General features: G+C 37.2%; 1 protein-coding gene across 4 annotated transcripts in view; it reads right to left on the bottom strand.

The window, feature by feature from the left end:
* The window catches only part of VAMP7 (vesicle associated membrane protein 7), a 72,038-nt gene that overhangs the window by 29,351 nt on the left and 14,835 nt on the right, over positions 1 to 27,852 (bottom strand). For all 4 annotated transcript variants that reach the window (XM_058291805.1, XM_004449704.4, XM_058291806.2 and 1 more), the window contains exon 5: positions 8,019 to 8,109. In XM_058291805.1, coding sequence (XP_058147788.1) covers positions 8,019 to 8,109 — 91 coding nt within the window. The remainder of the gene's footprint in view (positions 1 to 8,018; positions 8,110 to 27,852) is intronic.

Here is a 27,852-nt window from a genome sequence, read left to right as displayed (position 1 = left end):
GGAAGTGGATGTGGCTCAAGCAGTTGGGTGCCCACCTACCACATGGGAGATCCAAGGTTCAGTTCCTGATGCCTCTAAAGAAAACAAGCAAGTCAGCAAGCTGACAAGACAGGCTGGCATGATGAGCTGATGCAACGAAGAATAACCATGAGGAAACACAATGAGAGACACAACAAGTGGGAGCAGAGGTGGGCACCTCCCTCCCACATGAGAGTTCCTAGGTTTGGTTCCCAGTGCCTCCTAAAAAGATGAGCACACAATGAAGAGACACAGAGAAGAGACAGACAATGCAAAAAAAAACAAGGCGGGGGGGGAGAAATAAATAAATCTTTTTAAAAAATTAACTCAAAATAGATCAAACATTTAAATATAAGAACCAGGATCATAAAAGACCTAGAAGATAATGTAGGAAAGCATCTTTAAGATCTGGTCTTACACCCAAAGCATGAACAATAACAAAAAACAGATGAATGGTAGCTCCTCAAAATTTAAATACTTTGTGCTTCAAAGGACTTTGTCAAGAAGGTGAAAAGGCAGCCTAATCAATGGGAGTAAATACTTGGAAACCACATATCCAATAAGGGTTTAATATCCATGATATATAATGAGATCCAAAAACTCAGCAATAAAAAGACAAATGACCCAATTAAAAACTGGGCAAAGGATGCGAATAGATAATTTTCTGAAAAGGAAACAAAAATGTCAAAAAAACACATGAAAGGATGTTCAAGAGCACTAGCTATTAGGGAAATGTAAATCAAACTATAATGAGATATCATTCCATACCTACCAGAAGGATCACTATTAAAAAAATAGAAAGCTACAAATGCTGGAGAGGATGTGGAGAAAAAGGTACACTTATTCACCATTGCTGGGATTGTAGAATGATATAGCCACTGTGGAAGACTGTTCAGCAGTTCCTAAGGAAGTTAAATATAGATTTGCCATATGATCCAGCAATCCCACTACTGGGTAGAAGAATTGAAAGCAGGGACACCAACAGACATTTGCAAACTGATGTTCATAGCAGTGTTGTTCACAATTCCCACAAATGGAAACATTCCAGGTATCCAACCAATGAATAGATAAATTGTGGTATATACATATGATGCAGTATTATTCAGCTGTAAGAAGAAATGAAGTTGTGAAGCATATGACAACATGGATGAACCTGAGGACATTATATTGAGTGAAGCAAAAGGATAAGTGTATGATTTCACTGATATGAACGAAATATAATGAGCAAATGTACAGAGTTAATAGCTAGACTATAGGTCACCAGAAGATAGAATGAGGGTATAGAACAGAGAGCTGAGGCTTAATTTGTGCAGAATTGTAATAAGGATTGTAGCAGTTTGATATTGTTTATGAATTCCAAAGATAGATGTTAGATTATGTTTGTAAACTGGTTTGTTCTTCTGGGCATATCAGATTATATTGGATTCAGAGGTTTCACTTTTACTTGATTAAATAATGATTGATTGAAGCTTTGACTGGGCCATGTCAGTAGAGCATTGAGTCCCCACCCACTAAAGGGGTGGGGACTCACAGAGAAACCACACACAGAGAAGGGAATAGGGAGTATTTGAGCTGGAGCCCAGGAAGTAAACACACAGGACAGAGCAGAGCAGCTGCACTCGAAGAGAATCAGGCCCTGGGAGAGGGACCAGCCTACAGCTAAAGCTGGAAGCTGGGACAATGGAGTCTTAAGAGGAAGGCTGAACCCTCACAGAGACCAGCAGTCATCTTGCTCCCAACATGTGGCAACAAACTTTGGTAAGGGAAATAACTTATGCTTTATGGCCTGGTAAGTGTAAGCTTCTACCCCAAATAAATACCCTTTATGAAAGCCAGCAGATTTCTGATATTTTGCAGCAGCAACCCCTTGCCTGACTGATACAAGGATGATTGTAAATGTTTGGAAATGGATGAAGGGGATAATACCACCTTATAGAGACTGTAATTAGTAGCACTAATATATGGGTATAATAGTGGTTGAAAGGGAAAGTTTAAGGTTGTGTATGTCACTAGAAGAAAGCTAAAGGATGAAACATGAGATTGTAGAGCATAGTGAATCCTCACGTGGAAAAATGAGTGTGGTTAACAGCAGAAATATAAGACGTTTTTCCACGAAATAGAACAAATGTATGTTACTATTACAAGATGTTAATAATAGGGCGGTATTTGGGCAAAAATAAACCTAACGGAAACTATGGACTATAGCAAATAGTAATATAATAATATTCTTCCTTTTTTTTTCATTAGCTCCTGGCATTCAAGGAAAGCACTTCATTACACTAACTGAATATAAGCTTAAGGAATAGATGCCTCTGAGTCTAAATTCCAGCAAAAACACATTAAAATATCAAAATGTCCAGATTTCAACAAAAGATTACAAAATATACAAAGAAACAGGAAGTGATGTCCTAGGCAAAGGAGATTAAAAATTAGAAACCATCAATGAGAAGGCCCAGACCTGGGACCTAGGAGAAACCATCAACGAGAAGGCCTAGACCTGGGACATACCAGACAAAGACTTAAAAAAAAAAAAGTTCCTAAATATGACCTAAGATCTAAATGAAAATATGGAAAAAGACTTAAAGGAAATCAGGAAAACAACAGATGAACATAAAGAAAATATCAATAGAGAGATGAACATTTTGAAAAGGAACCAAACAGGGCTGAAAACCACAGTAGCAGAAATTAAAAATTCCTTGGAGTTGTTCAACAGCAGGTTGGAACTGGCAGAAGAAAAATATCAGTGAGCTTGAAGATAAGACAATTGAAAGCATCCAGCTAAGGAGAAGGAAAAAAGAATGAAGAAAAGTAAACAGAGCTTGAGGAACCTGTGGGACACTGTCAAAATACCAATATATGCATATATATATACATATATATATTGTGGGAGAACCAGAAGAAAAGAGGGAGAAAGAGGTAGAGATAACATTCAAAGAAATAATGGCTGAACACTTCCCAAATTTAATGAAAGACATGAATCCCAAACAGGATAAACCCAAATAGACCCATGCTATAGTGTACTACAATCAAACTTAAATGCCAAAGATAGAGAATCCCGAAAGCCATGAAACCTGTCACATATAAGGGAGCCTCCATAAGATTAAGTACCAATTTCTCATTAATCACAGGTAAGAAGGCAGTGGGACAATGTATTTAAAGAACTGAAAACAAAAAAATGCCAACTAGATTTTTTTTTTGTTTTTTGTTTTTTTGTTTTGTTTTTTTGAGGTACTGGGACCATGGATTGAACCTGGGACCTTGTATGTGGGAAGCTGGTGCTCAACCATTGAGCCACATCAGCTCCCCTGAGTTGGTTTTTTTTTTTTCCGGTTGCTTGCTTTTTGTTTTTTTAGGAGGCCCTCAGAACTGAACCTGGGACCTCCTATGTGGGAAGCAGGTGCTCAACCGCTTGAGCCATATCCACTCCCTCAACTAAGAATTCTATATCTGGGAAGTGGATTTGGCTCAATTGGTAGAGCATCTGCCTACCATACGGAAGGTCCGGGGTTCAAACCCAGGGCCTCCTGACCTGTGTGGTGAGCTGGCCCATGTGCAGTGCTGATGTGCGCAAGGAGTGTCATGCCACGCAGGGGTGTCCCCCACGTAGGGGAGTCCCACGTGCAAGGAGTGCACCCCCTAAGGAGAGCCATCACACATGAAGAAAGGACAGCCTGCCCAGGAGTGGTGCCACACACACAGAGAGCTGATGCTGCAAGATGATGCAACAAAAAGAGACAAATTCCCAGTGCCACTGACAAGAATGCAAGCGGACATGGAAGAACACACAATGAATGGACATAGAGAGCAGACAACAGGGGCGGGTAGGAGGAGGGGAGAGAAATAAATAAAAAATAAATCTTAAAAAAAAAGAATTCTGTACCTGGCAAAACTGTCTTTCAAAAATGAGGGAGAGATTAAGACATTCCCAGATAAATAAAAGTTGAAGGAGACTGTCACCACTAGCCTGGCCCTATAAGAGATGCTAAATAGAATTTTGTAGGTTGAAAGGAAAAGACAATGGACAACAGATCAAAGCTGCATGAAGAAATAAAGATCTCTAAAAATGGTAACTGCATAGGTAAATATAAATACCAATATTATTGTATTTTGTGTTTGTCACCCCACCTTTTACTTCTTACATGATCTAAAAGGCAAATGCATAAAATGCAACAATAAATAAATGGTTCTGGACTCATAATGTATAAACATGTAATCTGTGACAGGAATTACATAAAGATGAGAGGACAGAGGGGTATAGGAAAACAGTTGGTATACATTACTGAAGTTAAGTTGGTATCAGAGCATATGAGATAGTTACAGATTTAGGATGTTAAATTTAAGCCCCAAGTAACCACAAAGAAAATATCAGAATATGCAAGTTCAAAGAGTGTACAGGTTGCCAGTAGCAGGGGATAGAGGAATGGGGAATTAATGTAAAATGGATGTAGGGTTTCTGTTTGGGGAAATGGGAAAGTTTTAGTAATAGAAATTGGTGAAGGTTCCTCAATATAGTGAATGTGATAATCTCACTGAATGATATGCTTGGGAGTGGTTCAGATGGTAAAGTTAATGTAATATATATGTTCCCACAATAAAAAAAGAGTACAACTGAAATGAAAATTAAAGGCAATACATGATCCTGGACAAAATCTAATGAGGGAGGAGAGAAGGCTCAAAAGGACATTATTGGGACATATGAAAAAACGAGAATATAGGCTGTATGTTTTTTATCAATGTTAAAGTTCTTGCACTTGATAATTGTACTTAAGGTGGGTACATAAGTGAATATAGTTATTCTTAAAAATGTACATAGCAGTGTTCAAGGAGCATGACATATAAGCTAAACTCAAGTGTTCAGAAAATAGATTGATAAATAAATAGATAGAAAGACTGATGGATAGACAGAATGATATGGCAAATGTGGCAAAATGTTAAAATTGGTGAATCTGGTATCCGGATGAATAGGCATATGCTGGAGTTCTCTGCATTGCAGTTTGTGTTATTTTTGTAACTGTTCTGTAAGTTTGAAAGTATTTCAAAATAAAGTTTAAAATAAAAAATAATAAAATTTAAAAACAATGAAATGAAATAAAGTACAAAATGGATGAACCTCAAAGACATTTCACTAAATGAAAGAAGCCAGACACAAAAGACCACATATTGTATGAGTCCGTTTATGTGAAATGTCCAGAATAGGCAAATCTCAGATACAGAAAGGAGATTGTTGCATAGAGCTGGGGATGTAGGGGAAATGGGGAATGACTGTTCATGGGTACAGGATTTCTTTCTGGAGTGATAAAAAGTCTAAAAAAGTTCTAAAATTGATTGTGTTGATAGTGCATAACTTTGAGTATACTAAAAATCATTGTACTGTACACTTTAAATGAGTGGATTTTATGGTATGTGAATTATTTCACAAAAAGCTGTTAAAAATCAAAGAGATTTACAATGTCCAGTGATTGCCCTGAAGCACCATTGACCATGAGGTGCAGAGGTGCCCAAAGATGTACTTGCCAAATGCAATGGATGTGTCATGATGATGGGAAGGAGTGTTGCTGGGGGCGGGGGGGGAGAGATGGGGTGGGGGTGGTAGGGTTCAATGGGACCTCATATATATATATTTTTAATGTAATATTATTACAAAGTCAATTAAAAAAAAAGATAAAAAAAAATCAAAGAGAAATAATTGGAAATGTTTTTCCTACATTTTTCATTTTTTTGTTTTTTAATTCTAAAAATAAATAAGTTGTTTAAGAGGAAGAATTCCATTGTCTGGAAACTATGCATCTGCAATAACTAATAACATAGCAGTTGACTGCTGCCACTTTCATGCAGAATAAAAACATTTGATGGCTAAAAAAGAGTGAAAAGAAATACTAGTTTTCTCAGTAGATTCTCTAGTCTCCCCTTAGACATATAATTAAAACAAAAATCAAAGAAGGAAATCACTTTAAATAGTCAAGAGACATACATATCAAGAACCATAAAAATGTTTCTGTCTTTTGATTTATTAATCACATTCCTGCTAGTTAAGCTCAAGAAAATAAGACAAACACAATAGGCACAATAACATTTGTAATAGAACTGTCACTGTAACACAAATCTCTAAATCCATGCTAACAGGGAAGCAGACTTGGCCCAGTGGTTAGGGCATCCGTCTACCACATGGGAGGTCCGCGGTTTAAACCCGAGCCTTCTTGACCCGTGTGGAGCTGGCCCATGTGCAGTGCTGGTGCGCGCAAGGAGTGCCCTACCACACAGGGGTGTCCCCCACGTAGGGGAGCCCCACGTGCAAGGAGTGCACCCCACAAGGAGAGCCGCCCAGCATGAAAGAAAGTGCAGCCTGCCCAGGAATGGTGCCACACACACGGAGAGCTGACACAAGATGACGCAACAAAAAAAAACCACAGATTCCCAAGCCGCGGACAACAACAAAAGCGGACAAAGACGACACAGCAAATAGACACAGAGAACAGACAACCAGGGGAGGAAGGGGAGAGAAAAAAAGAAAGAAAGAAATCTTTAAAAAATAATAATAATAAATAAATAAATTCATGCTAATAAAAGTAACATGGATTCAACTAAGTCTCTAAGCACACTGTTTAGTCCAATTGACATTTTCATACCAAGATGTTCTCAATGAAGTAAGCAGAGTGTTGATTTACATTTTGGAACAAGGTCCTCATCTGATGCAAAATGGTAGTCTGAGTAACATTGCTCTAAAGAATCTAAATGTTCACCAATAAGGACATGGTTAGGTAACCTATGATATAACTCAATGAAATACTGCACTAGCATATAAGAGCTAACAATTATTATTATTCAACTCTTACTATGTGCCAGGCACTGCACAAAGGGCTTTACATTCATCATCTCTTTTATCTTGGTAACATTAGGTGCCATTATCACTCCATTCTGCAGATTAAGAAATAAAGCTCAGAGAGATGAGAGGATTGCTTCAGGGCTAAAAGCTGGTAGGAACACAAATCAGGACTTAAACTCAAGGCATATATGATACGAAATCTTGATCACTATATAACACTGCCTCCAAAAGTTCACAAATAATATTAAGTGAAAAAGACATAAAAGTGAATACAAACTATGATTATAACTATGTATGTACAAATGCATGAAAAGTAAAAGGTTAGAAAATGGAAATGATTCTGTTAAGGTGGTAAGACTAAGAGAAAATTTTTTAAAATGTCTTCTCATGATCTGTTACTATTCTAATAATGCAAACATAATTCAAATGGTAAATTCAACATTATAACAAATAGACATTTACTAGAATTAACAATGCCTAAATATCTTATAAAGCAATTACATAACCATTTTCATTTAATTTAAAAGAGCAGTTCTCAAACTGAAATGTGCATAGGAATGCCCTGGAAGGCCTATGAAAACACAGATCCCCACTCCCAGAGTTTCAGATTCAGTAGGTTTTGGATGGAGCCCTAGAATTTGCATTTCTTATTGGCTCCCAGGTGATGCTGATGGTACTGGTCAGGGGACCACACTTTGAGATTCAGTGTCTTAAAAAGCTAACATCATCCTAATACTAAATACCACTGCATAAATCAATTAAGGAATAAAGGATGCTTTTTTAATGAATTATTTTAATGTGCTAAACAGGTTCTTGACAAGATGAACATAGGCCAGGCCATTCAATAAAACTACAAAAAAGTTTATTCTTTTGAAGAAAAAAACAACTAGCTTTTTGGTCCAATTCTTTTGAGTCAAGAGCTACAAACTTTCTAAGGAGGTCAAAGTTATCTACTAGTAATATCAGCTATGTAGGTATTTTTAATCAAAATTGACAAAATTAATCTAAACTGCTGAATTGTTGTAGAGTTCTTAGAAATTACTCTTGATAAGCAACTAACAACTTTAGTAAAAGTAAGGAAGTAGTTTCAGCCTCTCTAGAAGAACTTGACCACAATCAAGTAATCTATTGTCATCATTTTTGCCCATATGGATGTAGACAATGCCATAAAACATACCTATGTTTCTGACCATGATTCCTTTCAGTTCATCCACTTGGGCTTGAGTCTCCACCATTTTGTCTAGGCCCTTATTCTCAGAGTGATGCTTCTGTAAGAAAATAAGGTATAACTTATTGCATCCAGACATTATTTACAATAGTCAAACAAAAACAAGAAGAACGACAATTTATATGGAGGAATGCAATAAAATTATGTTCTCTATTGATAAAAAAAGACATATGTCATTAGAAAAATCTTACCAGACTTAGGAAAAAATATATGAATAACATAAAAAATGCCTCTATATAAAAGTATTATAGCATTACACTATCATCTTATTTTAAATAAAATAAAGAGAAACGTACTATTAATAACAATATAGCAAATATACATCTGAGAGTCTTGGGACAGAAGTGAAGAGAGGGAAAGTAGGGGGGATATATAATTGATGCTAAGACAAGGAAAAAGGAGAGAAAGATGGCTACAGTTAAGGCAGGGGGATAGGATAAGGAAAGGGCACTTTAAATTGTCCCCAGTTTCTTAGATATGATGAGATATAGGCTAGCCCAGATTCCAAGCATTTATTCTTGAATCTGCTGGGATCAGAGCTCGTGTCCTATTTTCATTGGCTTCTTGTAGGATCCAGAATTCAAGGCACTAATGACAATATATATTTTGAAATTATCATCCATAGCTAACAATTATGGAGTGTTAATACACAACATTCTAATCACTGTGATTCAAACAAGCAACAACTCTTTGATGAAGATGCTATTACCCCCATTTATAGATAAGGAAACTCTGGCACAGATTTGTTCAGTCACACAGTTCTAGAGCTAGTGACAAGCTGGTAAAGTTGAAAGTTTTACTACCAGCTACCCCTATTTATTTTTTCTTTATTGGAGAAGTTGTGAGTTTACAGAACAATTATGCATAAAATACAGAAGTCCCCATATACCACTCCACCACCACTACCTTGCATTGGTGTGGAACATTTGTTACAACTGATGACAGCACATTTTTATAACTATATTAGTAATTAAAGGCCATGGTTTAACTTAGGGTACACTGTGTAGTGCAGTTCCATGGATTTTTAAATAAACTTTTTATTCTGTTGCCATATATACAATCTAACATTTCCCCTTTTAATCATATTCAGATATGTATCTCAGTACTGTTAATTGTGTTCACAATGTTGTGCTACCATTACCACCAACATTAACCAAAATATTTCCATTATTCCAAATAGGAATCCTTTACATTTTCATCTTTAATTATCCATTCACCATCCCCACCCCATCCCCTGGTAACCTAGATTCTGAATTCTGATGCATGAGTTTCCTTATTCTGTTTCAAAACAGTGGGATCACTGTTTTTTGGGGTTTTTTTGATTTACATTATGGTTTATACTTTAAAAAAATTTTTTTTAAATTTTCTTTTAAATGTTACGTTAAAAAAAAAAATGAGGTCCCCATATATCCCCCACCCCTCCCACATCAACCTCTTCCATCATTTTGGCACATCCACTGCACCTGGTGAACACATTCTGGAGCATTACTGCACCACATGGACAGTGGTCCACACTGTAGTCCACTCTCTCCCCTAGTCCACCCAGTGGGCCATGACAGGACACACAACATCCAGCATCTGCCCCTGCAGCACCACCTAGGACAACTCCAAATCCTGAAAATGCCCCCACATCATATCTCTTCTTCCCTCTCCCTACCCTCAGCAGCCACTGTGGCCACCCTCTCCACATCACTATTACAATTTCTTCCCTTACTAAGCACAATGGTTCCCCAGCAGAACACCAGTAAGTCCACTCTAATCCATACTCTATTCCTCCATCCTGTGGACCCTGGGATGGTTATATCAAGTCACCCTCTACTACCTGACTTCAAAACATACTACAAAGCTACAGTAGTGAAAAAGGCATGGTGTATTTCCTTTTGTGTCTAGTTTATTTCACTTAACACGTTATGGCATGTATCAGGACTTCAATATTTTTATGGCTGAATAATATTCCATTGTATACATATATACCACATTTTATCTATTCATCAGCTGAGACACTTGGGTGGCTTTCATCTTTTAGCAATTGTGAATACTACTATGAATATCAGTATGCAATTAAGTGTTTGAGTCCCTGTTTTCACTTCTTTTGGGTTTATACCTAGTAGAGGGATTGCTGGTCATATGGTAATTCTATACTTAGTTTTCTGAGGAACCACCAAACTGTCTTCCACAGCAGCTGAACCATTTTACATTGTCACCAGCAATGAATGATCTTATTTCTCCGCATCCTCTCTAATGCTTGTTATTTTCTTTTTTTTTTTTAAATTGCAGCCATTCTAATGGGTGGTGAAATGGTATTCAGTGGGGTTTTGATTTGCATTTCTCTGATGGCTAATGACGTTTAGCATCTTTTCATGTGCTGCCTGCCCTTCTGTATATCCCTTTTGCAGAGTTGTCTGTTCAAGACCATTGCCCATTTTTTAATTGGGTTTTTTGTTTGTTAAGTTGAAGGATTTCTTTATGTATACTAGATATTAATCCTTTATCAGCTATGTGGCTTCTAAATATTTTCTCGCATTGTGCAGGTCGTTGTTTTACTTTTATGATAAAGTCCTTTGAGGAACAAAAATTCTTAATTTTGATGAGGTCCCATTTATCTATCTTTTGTTGCTTGTGCTTTGGGTGTAAAGTCTAAGAAACCATTGGCTAACACAAGGTCCTGAAAATGCTTCCATACATTTTCTTCTAGGAGTTTGATAGTTCTAGCTCTTGCATTATTCTTCTTAAATTTTTTTGTTGCTTTTTTTTCTTATTCTTTGATCCATTTTGAGTTGATTTTTTATATGGCATGAAGTAGTGGTCCTCCTCCATTTTTTTTTTTGCAAATGGAGATCCAGTTTTCCCAATAACATTTGTTGAAGAGACTACTGTGTCCCAATTAACTTGTCTTTGCCACTTGTCAAAATCAATGTGCTGATATTTGAGCTTTCAATTCTATTCCATTGGTGTATATGTCTGTCCTTGTGCCAGGACCATGTTATTTTGATTGCTGTGGCTTTGTAATAAGTTTTAAGATTGGGCAGTTTGAGTCCTCCAACTTCATTCTTCTTTTTCAAAAAGACTTTAGCTATTTGGGGCCTATTTACCTTTTTTCTTGTTTTTTTTTTCAATTTTTTTTTATTTTTTAAAAAATACTTTAGATTACATAAATGTTACATAAAAAATATAGGGGATTCCCATATGTCCCACTTCCTACCCATCCTGCATTTTCCCACATTAACAACATCCTTCATTTGTGTGGTACATTTGTTACCATTTATGAACACATATTGGAGCAATGCCACTAAGTGTGGATTATAGTTTACATTATAGTTTACACTCTGTCCCCTGCAATTTTGTAAGTTATGACAAAATATATAATGGTCTGTATCCATTGTTGCAATGTCATTCAGGACAATTCCAATGTACCCCAAATGCCCCCATATTACACCTGTTTTTCCCTCTCCCTCCTCTCAGAACTTCCAATGGTCATTGCCTCCACACCAATAATAAAAGTTCTTCAGTTGCTAAAATAACAAGTCTATAGCAGAATAGCCATTAAGACTACTCTAGTCCATTGTTCATTCTCCAATCCTGAGGATGCTTGGATGGTGATGCCCACTCCACCTCTAATTGAGAGGAGGCTTAGATCCCATGGGGCTGATGGATGGGACTAACTTGCTTGGAGTTGCAGACTCTCTCTGTTTCTTGGGATGGGCCTTCTCTATCATAATCTCCTTGTTAGTTGTCCTGGGTGAGTCTAATGAACTGGAGAGCAGGTGTTACAACTCTATTAAGATTCAGGGTCCAACTGGCACATGGAGAGCCCAAAGATTTAAGTCTCTTGAATATATAACTGTCAAGTCCAGTACTAACTATACATTCAAATAGAAGGGGCAGAAGAGCCATGTGTAGGGAAACCACAAATAAGTGCAACTCTGTCACACTGGGGAGCGTAAATTGCAAAGTAGGGCCCACTGGCAGGGTGCCAAACTTCCGAGCTGTCTTCCCTGCCTATAGTGTTTGGACGTCTCTAGAGCCCTCAGGATCCCCACTACTTGAGGCAACACTTACTGTGGCAGTCTATGAGATCCTGCTGAGACATGCATAAGCTTAACCTTTGGAATGACCTCTCGACTAACTTTCAAATCTCTTAGCCATAAAAACTCATTTGTATATATCCCTCTCCCCTTTTGGTCAAGGTCATTCTCCAGGTACATTGCTAGTTGGCACTTGATAACAATCCCTCAGTGTCAGGGAGGCTTATCCCCAGGAATCATGTCCCATGCCAGGGGGGAAGGCTGAGTTTGACTTAGAGAGAGAACACATTTGAGCAACAAGGAAACTTTCAGGAGGTAACTCTTAGGCAACATAAATTCTAGGCTAAATTTCAATCTCAAAAGAAAAGGTTCATAAGTAGTCCTCAATATCAACGCCCTATTGCCATGATCAATCCTCCTTCACTAGGCACTGCCCCTGTACTCGAGGGCTTATTGCTGTACCATTAGAGAATGTGGCAGAGGTCCCCAGGATGGGAATTTGTTATTCTTTGAGTTATTGTGTGGCTCTCCACCCACCATGACAATGCCCCATGAACACTTGAACTTACCCCAGGTGAACCTCCTCCCATGCATCCCCCATCACTGACATCCTGCACCAAAGATCTTCCCCTGGAATAGTTGGGACCCTTCTGTGATCTAAAACTTCTTCAAAAATGAAATCAGCAAAATAACCAACTAAAATTAACGAGAAGATGAAATAATGAGTTTTTAAAATAGCAATTAAAATACAAAAAAATTTGAAAAAATTTGAAATAATTAAAAATTTTTTGACATTGTGTCTTTCCTCACTGTAAGATATGCTCTTTTATTTACATTGGCATTTTCTTACATATATTCCATCAATGTCTTATTTTTTTCATTTTATCTTCAAAGAAGCACTAGGTTACAGAAAAGCCATATTGTGGATGGTACATTTGTTATAATTGATGTACAAGTATTGAAGCACTGCTACTAACCATGGTCAATGGTTTACATTATGGTTTACATTTTGGACTGTACACTTTTATAAGTTTTGACAAATTTAAAATAGCCTGTATTCATTATTGCAAGATCATGCAGAACAATTCAAATGCCCTAAAAATATTCTGTGTTCCATCTATTCTTCCCTCCTCCGCCCCTTGGGACCTATGGTAACCATTAAGTTTCATTTTTTGAAGAATAAGATTCATAAATACTTGCAATAATATCGAGGGCTTGAAATACTGGTCTGCTTTCTTTTATTAGGCACAGCCTATGTTCTCGAGAGATTCTTGCCCCTCTAACTGAGAACACAGCAGGACATCCCAAGGTGGGAGTTTAGTATTTTCTTGTTTATTATGTGGGACTCCACCCAACGATATAACACACTATGACAAGATGAACACATACATATTCTATCGAAGCCTGCTCCAGGTATGCCCTGCCCTGTATGCCTGTCTATACCAGTAACCCTCCCAATCCATATTTGCCAAAAAAACATTCCCAACATTCTACTTTTAACCACAGACCTGCAAATCCCCAGAGTGAAGCAACTCCTTCCCAGAACTCTCCCCCCAGTTCCATGGATAGTCCACCCCCCCACACCCTCTTCACAGACCAGCAGAGCCGAACTCAATAGCATCACTGCACCAGTGTCATGCCCATGCAATGCACAACTACACCCTCCCAACTTATTATAGATCTTGCCCATATAGGCATTGGCTCACAACCCTCTACTCACTTTCTATTTCCTATAAACCTATCTTCCAGACTATAGCTCTGCAAGTATGATCAATTTGCTTAATTTGTATCAGTGAGGTCATGTGATATTTGTCCTTCAGTGACTGGCTTGCTTCACTCAACATAAGGTCTTCAAGATTCATCCATGTTATTCCATGTATTAGCACTGTATTCCTTCTTACAGCTGAGTAGTATCTGATTATATGTACCTACCAGTTTGCTTATCCATTCATGTCAATGGACATTTGGGTTGTTTCCAATTATTGGCAGTAGTGATTAATGCCGCTATGAACACTGGTGTGCATATAACTATTTGTGTCCCTACTTTCAGTTCTTCTGGGTATATATCCAGCAGTAGGATTGCTGGATTATATGGCAGTTTTACAATTAGCTTCCTGAGGAACTGTCAAACAATGGCTGCACCATTCTACATTCCCACCAGCAGTGGATAAGGGTTTCCTTTACTCTACATCCTCTCCAACACTTGTGGTCCTCTGTTTTTTTAATAACCACAAGTCTAGTGGGTATAAGATAATATCTCACTGAAGTTTTGATTTGCATTTCCCTAATAGCTAGTGATGTTGAGCATCTTTTCATGTGCTTTTTAGCCATTTCTATTTCTTCTTTGGAGAAGTGTCCATTCAAATCACTTGCCAATTTTTTAAATGGGTTGTTTATATTTTTTATTTCTGACATGTAGGATTTCTTTATATATGCTGGGTATTAGGCCCCTATCAGCCAGATGATTACCAAATATTTTCTCCCATTGAGGCAACTGATTTTTTTTCTTTCTTGACAAACTCCTCTGAGGTACAAAAGTTTTTAATTCTGAGGAAGTCCCATCTATCTACTTTTCCTTTTTGTTGCTCGTGCTGTGGGTGTAAAATTCATGAAACCATTTCCTATGAGATCTTGTAGATTCTTTCCTACATTATTTTCCAAGATATTTATGGTTTTGGCTCTTATATTTAGATCTTTGACCATTTGAGTTAACTTTCATATAAAGAGTGAGATGGTGTTCCTCTCCCATTCTTTTGGATAGGGATATCCAGCTCTCCAAGCACCATTTGTTGAAGAGGCCATTCTCTCCCAGTTGAGTGGAACTGGTGGCCTTGTTGAATATCAGTTGACCATATATGCAAAGACCTATATCAGAATTCTCAGTTCTGTCCCATTGGTCAGTATGTCTATCATCCTTGTGCCAATGCTATGCAGTTTTGACCACTGTAGCTTTGTAGTAAATTTTAAAGTCAGGTAGTATGATTCCTTCAATTTCATATTTCTTTTTCAATACATCTTTGGCTATTCAGGGCCCCTTGCCCTTCCAAATAAATTTTACAGCTAGCTTTTCCAATTCAGTAAAAAATGCTTGGTAATTTTTATGGTATTGCATTAAATCCATAAATCAGCTTGGTAGAATAGACATCTTAATGATGTTTATTCTTCCTATCTATGAACAGGGAATATTCTTCCATTTATTTAAGTCTTCTTTGATTTCCTTTAACGGTGTTGTGTAGTTTTCTTTGTACAAGTCTTTATATCCTTAGTTAAATTTATTCCTAGGTTTTTGATTCTTTTAGTTGCTATTGTAAATGGAATTTGTTTCTTGATTTCCTCCTCAGATTACTCGTTATTGGTGTACAGAAATGCAACTGATTTTTGCACATCTATCTTATATCCTGCCACTTTACTGAACTCATATATCAGCTCTAGGTTTGTTGTATATTTCTCAGGGCTTTCTATGTATAGGATCATTTCATCTACAAATAGTGAAATTTTTATTTTTTCCTTTCCAATTTGGATGCCTTTTGTATCTTATTCTTGCCTAAGTGCTCAAGCAAGTACTTCTAACACAATGTTAAATGAGAGCGGTGACAGTGGGCATCCCTGTCTTGTTCCAGAACTTCAAAGGGAAAGCTTTCAGCATTTCACAATTGAATATGTTAGCCGTGGGTTTTTCAGATATACCTTTTATCATGTTGAAGAAGTTTCCTTCTATTCCTACCTTTTGAAGTGTTTTTATCAGGAAAATGTGCTGTAGCAGTTTGATAGGGTTATGAATTCCAAAAACAGATATTGGATTATGTTTGTAATCTGATCTGTACCCAGGCATGATTGAGTTATGATTAGGGTGTTGAGTCCCCACCCCTTGGTAGGTGGGTACTCACAAATAAAAGGCATGGCAAAGAATAGAGCAAGGGTTTCTGATGTTGGACTTTTTTTTTTTAAAGATTTATTTATTTCTCTCCCCTTCTACCCCCACCCAGAGAAAAGCAAGGCCCAGGAACGTAGGAACCCAGAAAGCCTGAACCCTGACAGATGTCGGCAGCCTTCTTGCTCCAAACAGACTTTGGTGAGGGAAGTAACTTATGCTTTATGGCCTGGTATCTGTCAGCTCCTACCCCAAATAAATACCCTTTATAAAAACCAACCAATGTCTGGATTTTACATCAGCACCCCTTTGGCTAACTAATACAGAATTTGGTACAGAGGAGTGGGGAAGTGCTTTTGCAATTATTGAAATGCGGGAATGGCTTTATAAATGGGTAAGGGGTATTTTTTGGAGGAATTGTAAGATGCTTATTGGAAAAGGTCTAGAAAGCTTTGAAGAGACTGTTGATAGCAATATGGATGCTAAAGAGACATTTTATGATGCCTTAGAAGCAAATGATGAAACTATTATTGGAAACTGGAGCAAAGGCAATCCATGTTTTAAAGTTGCAGAGAACCTAATTAGATTAACTCCTGGTATTGTATGGAAGGCAAAATTTGAAAACGGTGTGCCTGGGCATTTAGATGAAAAACTTTCCAAAGTAAATCCAGAGAATGTGGCTTGGCTTCTGCTTGCAGCTTATAGCAAAATGCTAGAAGAGAGAGATAATCAAAGGACTCAATTGTTTGGCAAAAAGAAAACAGAAACTGATTCTGGAAATTCCAAGCCTCTAGAAATAAAGCTCCTAGATGAAAGTGCCCCATTTGAGAACTTAGCTAAACTTGGAACTGGTAAATCAAGATTGAAGATGCAGTTATCTAGCAAAGACTTGTGGAAAGCCTTACTGTATGATGGCTTGGACCCCTGCTTCTAGCATGCTAAACCAACAGACTTTTTGAGAGAGCTCTATGAACAATACCACTGTCAGCCTGGAATAAAAAGGACATGGAAAGGACAGATTGAAGGAGAAACAGCTTTAAGAGGAAAACCATGGAAATTGAGATCTGGAATTAGGACCTCACCTTGGGCCAAGAGAGAAACCCCACCCATGTGTACAGAGAGGGTGAGTTTGCCCCAGCAGTTAAAGAGGGTGGATGTTCCCATCCAGTGTTCTGAGAGAGTTTTGCTGTCCCAGAGAGAGGGTGCAGCATATTCCCCAAGGATTAGGGCATTTAAGCCAGCACCCCACAGGTCTGAGAGGGGTGGACCTGTACCCCAAAGGTTAGGGAAGGCCAGGTGGTCAACTCGTTGCTCTGAGAGGGTTGAGCCTGTATGCCAAAGGTTAGGGGGAATGTTGTTTTCACATCACTGTACTAGGGGGTTTAAGACTCTAACCCAAATATTGGGTAAGGTGTAGCAAAACTTGGAGGGAGGTCTGGTTGACACCTAGATGCTTGATAAGGGTGAAACCAAGAAAATGGCTGTTGAGCAAGTCAGTGGAAATGGAGGGTCTCATATGGTCCCAAGGAGAAGAAACCATCTTCTTAAGAATGAGACTTTGAAATTGAATAGGGCATGCCCTGCAGAACTACTGAACTGCAGAGGAACTGTAACTCATGTTTCCCTCCCAATTTCTCCTTAGTGTAATAAAAATGTTTATCCTTTTTCTATTCATTTGTGTATTGGAAGCAGATAAGTTGTTTTGTAATTTTGAGGTCTATAGCAGGTATGACTTTGCCCCAGGACAAACAGTATTTCTTTAAATTGACAGTGGTAATGATTTAATACTTGCATTGTTACTAATTTAAGATTTTATTGAATATTGTAATCCACCAAGGGGTGGAGACTCACAGAAAAAGGCATGGCAAAAAAACAGAATAAGGTTTACTGATGTTGGAGTTTTGATGCTGGAGCTTGATGCAGAAGACTTAAGCTGGAGCCCCAGGAAGTCAGCACACAGAAGAAAGAGAAGCCAGCCCCAAAAGAAAGGAACCCTGAACCTAGAGAAAAGCCAGTCCTAGGAATGAAGGAACCCAGAAAGCCTGAACCCTCAAGGACATCGGCAGCCATCTTGCTCCAGATTTTGGTGAGGGAAGTGACTTATGCTTTATGGCCTGATATCTGTAAGCTCCTACCCCAAATAAATACCCTTTATAAAAACCAACCAATTTCTGGTATTTTGCATCAGCACCCCTTTCGCTAATACAGGTGCTATACTTTTTTAAATGCTTCTTCTGCATCTAGAGATGATCATGTGATTTTTTTCTTTTGATCTACTCATGTTGTGTATTACACTGATTGATTTTCTTATGCTGAACCATCCTTGCATACCAGGGGTGAAACCCACTTGGTCATGGTGTATAATTCGTTTGATGTGTTGCTCAGTACAATTACCAAGCGATTTTTTGAGGATTTTAGCATGTAGGTTCATTAGAGAGATTATAGTTTTCCTTTCTTGTTGTGTCTTTATGTGGCTTTGATATTAGCGTGATGTTGGCATCACAGAATGAGTCAGACAATGTTCTCTCTACTTCTATTTTTTGGAAGAGTTTAAGCAGGATTGGTGGGAGTTTTTTCCGGAATGTTTAGCAGAATTCACTTGTGAAGTCATCTGATCCTGGGCTTTTCTTAGCTGGGAGGTTTTTGATGACTAAGCCAATCTCATTACTTGTGATTGGTCTGTTGAGTTCATCAATTTCATTTTTAGTCATTGTACGCTGCTTGTTTCTAGGAATTTGTCCATTTCCTCTAAGTTATCCATCTTGCTGGAATACACTTTTTCAAAATATCCTCTTATGTTACTCTATTTCTGTGGGGTCAATGGTGACATCTCCTTCCTCATTTTTAAAAAAAATTTTTGTGTTTGCATCTTCTCTCTCTTTGTTAGTCTAGCTAAAGGTTTGTCAATTTTATTAATATTCTCAAAGAACCAGTTTTTGGTTTTATTTTTTCTAGTCCTTTCTTATTTTCTGCTCTAATCTTTGTTATTTCTTTCTATCTACTTGCTTTGGGATTAGCTTGTTGTTCTTTATCTAATTCCTCCAGGTGTGCAGTTAGGTCTTTGAGTTTAGCTCTTTCTTCTTTTTTTCATATAGGCATTTATGGCTATGCATTTCCCTCTCAGCACTGATTTTGCTACATTTGATAGGTTTTGATATACTATGCTGTCATTTTTATTTGTTTCAAGGTAGTTACTGATATCTTTTGCAATTTCTTCCTAGACCCACTGACTTTCTAAGAATGTGTTGTTTAACTTCTATATATCTTAGTGCTTAATCTGGTTCTCTGTCCCTTGCTGAATTCCAGTTTTAATACACTGTGGTTAAAAAATCTACTTTGCATGATTTCAATCTTTCTGAATTCACTGAGAGTTGTTCTGTGGCCTAGCATGTGGTCTATCTCGGAGAATGATACATGTGTGCTTGAGAAGAATGTATGTCCTGCTGTATATGAGTGTATTGTTCTGCATATATCTTTTAGGTCCAGATCCTCCAATATATTTTTCAAATTCTTTATTTCTTTATTGATTCTCTGTGAGATGTTCTGTATAATGGTTATAATGGTATATTAAAGTCCCCCACTATGACTATAGACATCTATTTCTCCACTTAGTTTTTCCAATGTTTTCCTCATGTATCGTGAGGCACCCTGGTTAGGTACATAAATGTTTATTATTGCTTTTTTTTCTTGATAGATTACCCCTTTCATTGATATATAGTGGCCTTCTTTGTCTCTTATAAGAGTTTTGCTTTAAAGTCTATTTTCTTCGGGGCAGCGAACTTGGCCCAGTGGTTAAGGCGTCTGCCTACCACATGGGAGGTCCGTGGTTCAAATCCCGGGCCTCCTTGACCTGTGCGGAGCTGGCCCATGCACAATGCTGATGCGCACAAGGAGTACCGTGCCACGCAGGGGTGTCCCTGCATAGGGAAGCCCCACGCCCAAGGAGTGTGCCCCATAAGGAGAGCCACCGCGTGAAGTGCAGCCTGTCCAAGAATGGTGCTGCACACACGGAGAGCTGACACAACAAGATGACGCAACAAAGAGAAACACAGATTCCTGTGCCGCTGACAACAGAAGTGGACAAAGACAATGCAGCAAATAGACACAGAGAACAGACAACCGGGGCGGGGGAGGGGAGAGAAATAATAAATAATAAATAAATCCTTAAAAAAAAAGTCTATTTTGTTCAATAGTCATATAGCTACTCCCACCATTTTTGGGTTGTTGTTTACATGTAAAATTATTTTTCAAGCATTTACTTTCACCCTCCTTGCATCCCTCGGTCTAAATGAGTTTTTTGTAGACAGCATATAGATGTTTCATATTTCCTTATCCATTCTGAAATCTGTGTCTCTTGACTGGTGAGTTAATCCATTGACTTTCAATGTTTTACTTACATTAACCATATTTTCTTTAGGTTTATGTATGCCATATGTTGTTTTTATTTCTCTTTTTAGTTATTCTTATACTCTCCTCCAACTCTCTCTCTCCCGTTTTTTCCCTTCAACCTGCAGAACTCCCTTTAATATTTTTTAAAGGGCAAAGTCTCTTAATTTTTGTTTATCTTGAATATTTCGAACTCTCCCTCATTGAATGCCAGCTTTGCTGGATACAGAATTCCTGGCTGGCATTTTTTTTTTCTTTTAGCATTTTAACTATGTCATACCACTGCTTTCTAGCCTCCATGGTTTCAGATGAGAAATCAGCACTTAATCTCATTGAGCTTTCCTTGTATGTGATGGTTCACTTTTCTCTTGTTACTTTCAGTATTCTGTCTGTCTTGAGCATTAGACAATTAGACAAGTACATGTCTTAGAGTAGGCCTCTTAAGCTTTATAGTGTTTGGGGTGTGATATGTGTCCTGGACATGTATGTCCATGTCCCTCAAAAGAGTTGGGAAATTTTCAGCCACTATTTTTCTTCCAACACTTCTATTTGCCTCCTTTCCTTTCTCTTCTCCCTCTGGAAGGCCTATAATGTGCATGTTTGTGCATTTCATGTTGTCACTGAAATCTTAAGACCTTGCTGGTTTTTTTCTATCCTTTTATCTATCTGTTCAACTATCTCTCTGATTTCAGCATGTGTGTTGGGTTTACCTTTTCTATAAGTTGTATCAATGTCCACCAAGTTCTGTCATTGATACCATTCCTTCAAATAAAGTTATTTGGCACCCAGGTTTTTTAAAAAAAAATCTCTTCCTTCATGTCATTAAGTTGATTCATGATATTTGTTTGGACATCTCTGATTAGTTGTTCCATGTTCTGCATCTCCTCCTGCTTTTCAATTTGTTTGTTAGACTGGGTCATGGCTTCCTGTTTCTTAGTAGGGCTTGTAATTTTTTGTTGGTCTCCAGGCATCTGTTTATGTTGATGGGCTTATTCAGTTGGTTAGCTTCTTTCTACTGTACGGTTTTATTTTGTTCTGTTTGTGTGTGTGGTAAGGTTTCACTTTGATACTTGGTTCCTCATATTCTATTTCCTTGCTGTTGTCTGTGCGCCTTTGGAAAAAATATTACAACCAGAGAAAAGGAAAGATATAAGAAAAGAAAAATAATAGCAGTAGTAATTATTTTTTAAAAGGTAGAAGAGGAACTGTACAAGACCTAGGAAAATAAATAATTAACATTAGGAAAAAAATCATAAGTAGTACAGAGGAATAAGGATTGAAAAGTGGGTCTTCTGGGAAAATGGTGAACTAGAAAGACAGGGGACTCTCTTCTTCTCCAGAAAAATAGCTACAGGACAGGCTGAATCAGTCTGGAAGAAGAACTTCTATGGTTTAGGACCACCAGGCAATGGCTGGACACTGCCCAGAGGAGAAAGGGACAAAATCAAATTAATGAGCTGAAAGACAATACGACTAAGAAGATAAATGACATCAAGAAAACACTGAGCAAGTGCAAATAAGAATTTTAAATCCTGAACAGAAAAGTAACAGAGCTCATGGGAATGAAAAACACAATAGGTGAGATAAAAAACACATTAGAGACATACAACAGCACACTTGAAATGGTAGAAGAAAGAATAAGTGATACAGAAAACAGAATAGCTGAAATTGAAGAGAGAAAAGAATAGAAAACATTGAACAGGGGCTCAGAGAGTTGAAAGACAACACAAAATGCAACATATGTAATGGGAGTTCCAGAAGGAAAAGAGGAGGGAAAAGGAGCAGAAAGAGTATGTGAGGAAATAATAGCTGAAAATTTCCCCTCTCATGAAAGAAATGAACTTACATGTCCAAGAAGCACACCGTACCCCAATCAGAATAAATCCAAATAGACCTATTCCAAGACACACACTACTCAGAATGCCAAATGTCAAAGATAAGGAGAAAGTTCTCAAAGCAGCAAGAGAGAAGCAAACCATCACACACAAGGGATGTGCAGTAAGACTTAGCATGGATTTCTCTTCAGACACCATGGAGGCAAGATGACAGTGGTATGATACAAGAAGGATACTGAAAGAGAAAAACTGCCAGCTAAGAATTCTTTATCTAGCAAAATTGTCCTCAAATATGAAGGTGAATATAAAATATTCACAAACAAATAGAAACTAAGAGAGCTTGCAAAAATAATCCATCTTTGCAGGAAATACTAAAGGAAGCATGAAAATAAAAAGACAGGAAAGAGAAGCCTGGATGAGAGTATAGAAAAATGAATAAAGAAAGGGTAACCAAAAGAGTAAAAAGACAAAAATAGGAATACCAAAGAATAAAATGGTAGAAATAAATAATGCATTTACAGTACCATCATCGAATATGAATGGATTAAACTGCCCAATCAAAAGATACAGGACGACAGAATGGATAAAAAAACATGAACCATCCACATGCTGCTTACAAAAAAACTCACCTTAGACCCAGGAATATGAACCAGATGAAAGTGAAAGGTTAGAAAAAGATACTCCATGCAAATAGTAACCAAAAAAGAGGAGGGGTAGCTATACTAATATAGGGCAAAACAGACTTTAAATACAAAAAGTTTTTAAGAGATACAGAAGGCCATTATATATTAATAAAAGGAACAATTCACCAGGAAGATATAACAGACATAATATCTATGCCATCTAACCAGGGTACCCCAAAATACATGAGACAAACTGGCAAAACTGAAGGGAGAAATAGACATCTCTACAATAATCATTGGAGACTTCACCACCCCACCTACTCACATCGTTAGATAGAACAACTAGACAGAAGATCAACACAGAAACAAAGAACTTGAACAATACAATAAACAAGTTGGACCTAAGAGACATACACAGAACACTGCATCCAAACTCAGCTGGTTATACATTCTTCTCAAGTGCCTATGGATGTTTCTACAGGATAGACCACATGTTAGGGTACAAGGCAGCTCTTAATAAATATAAAAATACTGAAATTATACAAAGCACCTTCTCAGATAATAATGTAATAAAACTGGAAATCAATATTACACAGGAAAAAAATTAAATTCACAAATGTGCGGAGGCTGAACAACACACGCCTAAATAATCAATAGGTCAAATAAGAAATTACAAGTAAAATCAGTGAATATATTGAGACATGAGAACACAATTTCTCAAAACTTATGAGATACAACAAAGGTAGTCTTGAGAGGGAAATTAATAGCCCTAAATGCCTATAATTTTAAAAAAAAGAGCTAAATTCAAAGATTTAACTAAACAACTAGAAAAAACAGCAAACCAATCCCAAAGCAAGCAGTAGGAAAGAAATAATGAAGAGTAGAGCAGAAATAAATGAAATTGAGGAAAAAAATAGAGAAAAATCAATAAAACCAAAAGTTGGTTCTTTGAGAAGATCAATAAAATTGACAAATCCCTAGCTAGACTAACAAAGAAAAAAAGAGAAAATGCAAATAAATACAATCAGAAATGAAAAGGGGAAGTTATGACTAACCCCACAGACATAAAAAGGATCATAAGATGATATTATGAGAAAGTGTATGCCAACAAACTAGACAACCTAGATGAAACAGACAAATTTCTAGAAATGCACAAACAACCTATACTGATGCTAAAAGAAATACAAGAACTTAGCAAACCAATAACATTGAAAGAGATTAAATCCATCATCAAAAATCTCCCAGCGAAGTCCAGTCCTGGACCAGATGGCTTCACAGGTGAACTCTACCAAGCATTTTGAAAAGAATTAATACCAATCCTGTTTAAACTCTTCCAAAAAATTGAAAGGAGGGAAAATTACGGAACACATTTAATGAAGGCAACATTACCCTAATACCAAAACCAGATAAAGATACTACAAGAAAAGAAAATTACAGACCAATCTCTCTAAAGAGCATAGATGTAAAAATTGTCAACAAAATAACTGCAAATCGAATACAACAGCATATCAAAAGACTTATACATTATGACCAAGTGGGATTTATTCCTTGTATGCAAGACTGGTTCAACATAAGAAAATCAATCAACATAATACACCACATTAATTCATCGAAGGAAAAAAACCACATGATCATCTCAATCAATGCAGAAAAGGCATTCGACAAAATCTAGCATTCTTTTTTGACAAAAATACTTCAAAAGATAGGAATAGAAAGAAAATTCCTCAATCTGATAAAAGGTATGTATGAAAAACCCACAGCCAACATCGTACTCAATAGGAAAGGTTGAAAGTTTTCCCTCTAAGATCTGAAGCAAGAAAAGGATGCCCACCATCACCACTGTTATTCAGTATTGTATTAGAAGTTCTAACTAGGGCAATTAGACAAGAAAAAAATATTAAAGGCATCCAAATAGGAAAACAGGAAGTAAACCTCTCACTGTTTGAAGATGACATGATCCCATATTTAGAAAATTCTGAATTATCCACAACAAAGCTACTTGAGCTAATAAATGAGTTCAGCAAAGTGGCAGGATACAAGATGAACATGCAAAAATCAGTAATGTTTTTGTACACTAGTACTGAACAATCTGAGGAGGAAATCAGGGGGAAAATTCCATTTACAATAGCAACAAAAAGACTCAAATACCTAGGAATTAATTTAGCCAAACAAGTATGGGACCTATATGCAGAAAATTACAAAACAATGCTAAAAGAAATAAAAGAAGATCTTAACAAATGGAAAGACATTCCATGTTCATGTATTGGAAGACCAAATATTATGAAGATGTCAATCTTACCCAAACTGATTTATAGATTCAATGCAATACTAATCAAAATTTTACAGAATTAGAAAAGGCAATTACCAAGTGCATTTGGAAGTGAAAGTGCACCTGAACAGCTAAAAGGATTCTAAAAAAGAAGAGCGACTGTGGGAGGAATTTCACTGCTTGACCTTGAAACATATTACAAAGCTACAGTGGTCAAAGTAGCATGGTACCTTACACCCAAAGCATGTGCAGCAACAAAAAATTAGATAAATGGAACCTCCTCAAAATTAAAACACTTTTGCACTTCACAAGACTTTGTCAGAAGTGTAAAAAGGCAGCCAACTCAATAGGAGTAAATATTTGGAAAGCACATGGCTGCTAAGCATTTAATATCCATGAAATATAAAGAGATGTTGCATCTCAACAAAAAAAAAGACAAATGACCCGATTAAAAAAATGGGTAAAAGACTTGAACAGACATTGGTCCAAAGAAGAAATACAAATGGCAAAGAAAAATACACGAAAAAATTTTCAACATCACTAGTGATTGGGGAAATGCAAATCAAAACTACAATGAGATCATTTCACACCTATCAGAATGGCGACTATTAAAAAGACAGAATTACAAGTGTTGGAGAGAATATGAAGAGACAAGAACACTTATTCACTGTTAGTGGGAATGTAGAATGGTACAGCCACTGTGGAGGACTATTTGGCAGTTCCTAAAGAAGTTGAATATAGACCTTGCAATACCACTACTGGGTATATACCCAGAAGAACTGAGAGCAGTGACCCTAACAGACATCTGCACACCGATGTTCATAGCGGCATTATTCATGATTGTCAAAAGCTGGAAACAACCCAGGTGTCCATCAATCAATGAATGGATAAACAAACTGTTGTGGAATATTATGCAGCTATAGGAAAAAATGAAGTTGTAAAGCATATGACAACATGGATGAACCTGGAGGACATGATGTTGAGCAAAGCATGCCAGACACAAAAGGACAAATAATGTATGACTGTGTTACTATGAACAAAATTAATTGTGTAACATATTGCATGATTAAAAAAAATTATATGTAACCAGTACATTTAACTGAGAAATGTAAAAAACAAAAAAATGTGGAATAGAAAAAAACGAAATGAGAAACAAAAGAGAGAAAAGTATAAAGAATGAATAGGTCAAAATGATGAGAAAAGAAGGGAATAAAAAAAAGAAAAAAGTAAAAAAAGAGAAAAAAAATTTTTAATCCAAAAACTGAAGACCAAACCAAAAGAGCAGAATGAAAGAAAAACAGAAAAGAGAAGATAGAGAAAGGAAGGAAAAGAAACAATGTAGGTAGGAAAAAATAAGGAAACAAACAAAGGGGAAACACAACAAACAGGAAACCAAACAGCAGCAACCAAAAAAAAAAAAAAAAGGGAAACTTTAACAATAAAAATAACAGATCCAAGAAAATCTAAAACAAAAAGAATGTCTATCTGTTCCCTGTATAAGGTATCTGCTGGATGCCTGATAATCCAGTGGATCACTGGATCACTTCTCTAAGGAGATCTGGGAATTGAACTACAGACCTTGTATATGTAAGGTGGGACTCCCTCCACTGAGCTAAACTGTCTCCCCAGGTTAATCAGGCTTCAGAAGTTTATCTGGGTCTATCTGCCCCCTTTTCCCTCAGGCATTTTAGACTTCTACAGTTTGCTAGACCCCTGCTGATTAGACACCTGTCTCCACCCACTCTCTAATCTATTCTTCTCTCTTCTAGGAAGGTTGGGTGCGACAGTCTGCCAGAGCAGATCCCCCCTCCCTTGTCCCAGTCTGGGGTCAGGGTCCCTTCAGAGATTCAAAGGGGGCTCAGCTGGCCAAACTCACTGCAAATAAACCGCCCCCCTCCCTGCCCCATCAGACCCCTATTCCTCCCAGGGAATGCCCTTTCCCAGTCCACTGGCAGCAGGTAGCCAGGGGCTCCACTGAGACGACTTGCCCAGAGAGTAGGGTACATGTGCCTTTTCCAGCCGCACTGGCCAGCAAACTCACGGCTTTCCCTTCGCTTTTTTATCTTTCCAGTTCCCTCCTAGATGACTCAGAGCACCTTCCCCGTTCTCTATATATCAAAAACAGCTCCTTTAGATAGGTCCCTGCCTTCTCGCCACATTTACTGTGAAAGAGTCAGACTCTTGAGTACCTACTTAGGTGCCCTTTTCCTGGATGTCCTCCCTATTTACTTTTGACTGTGTACTGATGTTTTTTTTGTTTGTGGTGTTTTGTACAGTTTTACATATATTCACATTTCCTTGCAGGGAGTATGAAAAAGCCAACTGCTTGAATAATAAAGGTTTATAAGTAACTATTTAAAGGAACTTCATTTCAAAGCAATGTATATTAAGACATGAAATAGTAAAAAAAAAAGTATTAAAAAGAACATTTACAGGAAGTGAAAATTATTCAAATTATAATAAATCTTTTATCATTCACAATAAAATCATAATTATAGTTTATGCCTTTGCATGCAAATGATTTAAAGGAAAAATGGTAAGCATTTGATAAGGTATTCAACATCATTACTCACTGGAGAGAATGCAAACTGAAACCAAATGAGAAAGCATTATAAACCCACTAGAATGGCCATACTCAAAGAAACAGAAAACAAATAAATACCTTTTATAAAAGCCAACAGTTTTTTGATACTTTGCATTAGCACCCCTTTGGCTAATACAAATGGGTAGTTAAACAGATGATCTTTAATGTTATTCACAAACCCAAGATATTT

Source organism: Dasypus novemcinctus, chromosome X (genome assembly GCF_030445035.2).
Source record: "Dasypus novemcinctus isolate mDasNov1 chromosome X, mDasNov1.1.hap2, whole genome shotgun sequence".
Taxonomy (NCBI): Eukaryota; Metazoa; Chordata; class Mammalia; order Cingulata; family Dasypodidae; genus Dasypus; species Dasypus novemcinctus.
Note: the sequence above shows the minus strand (reverse complement) of the source record. Positions and strands in the feature narration are given on the sequence as shown.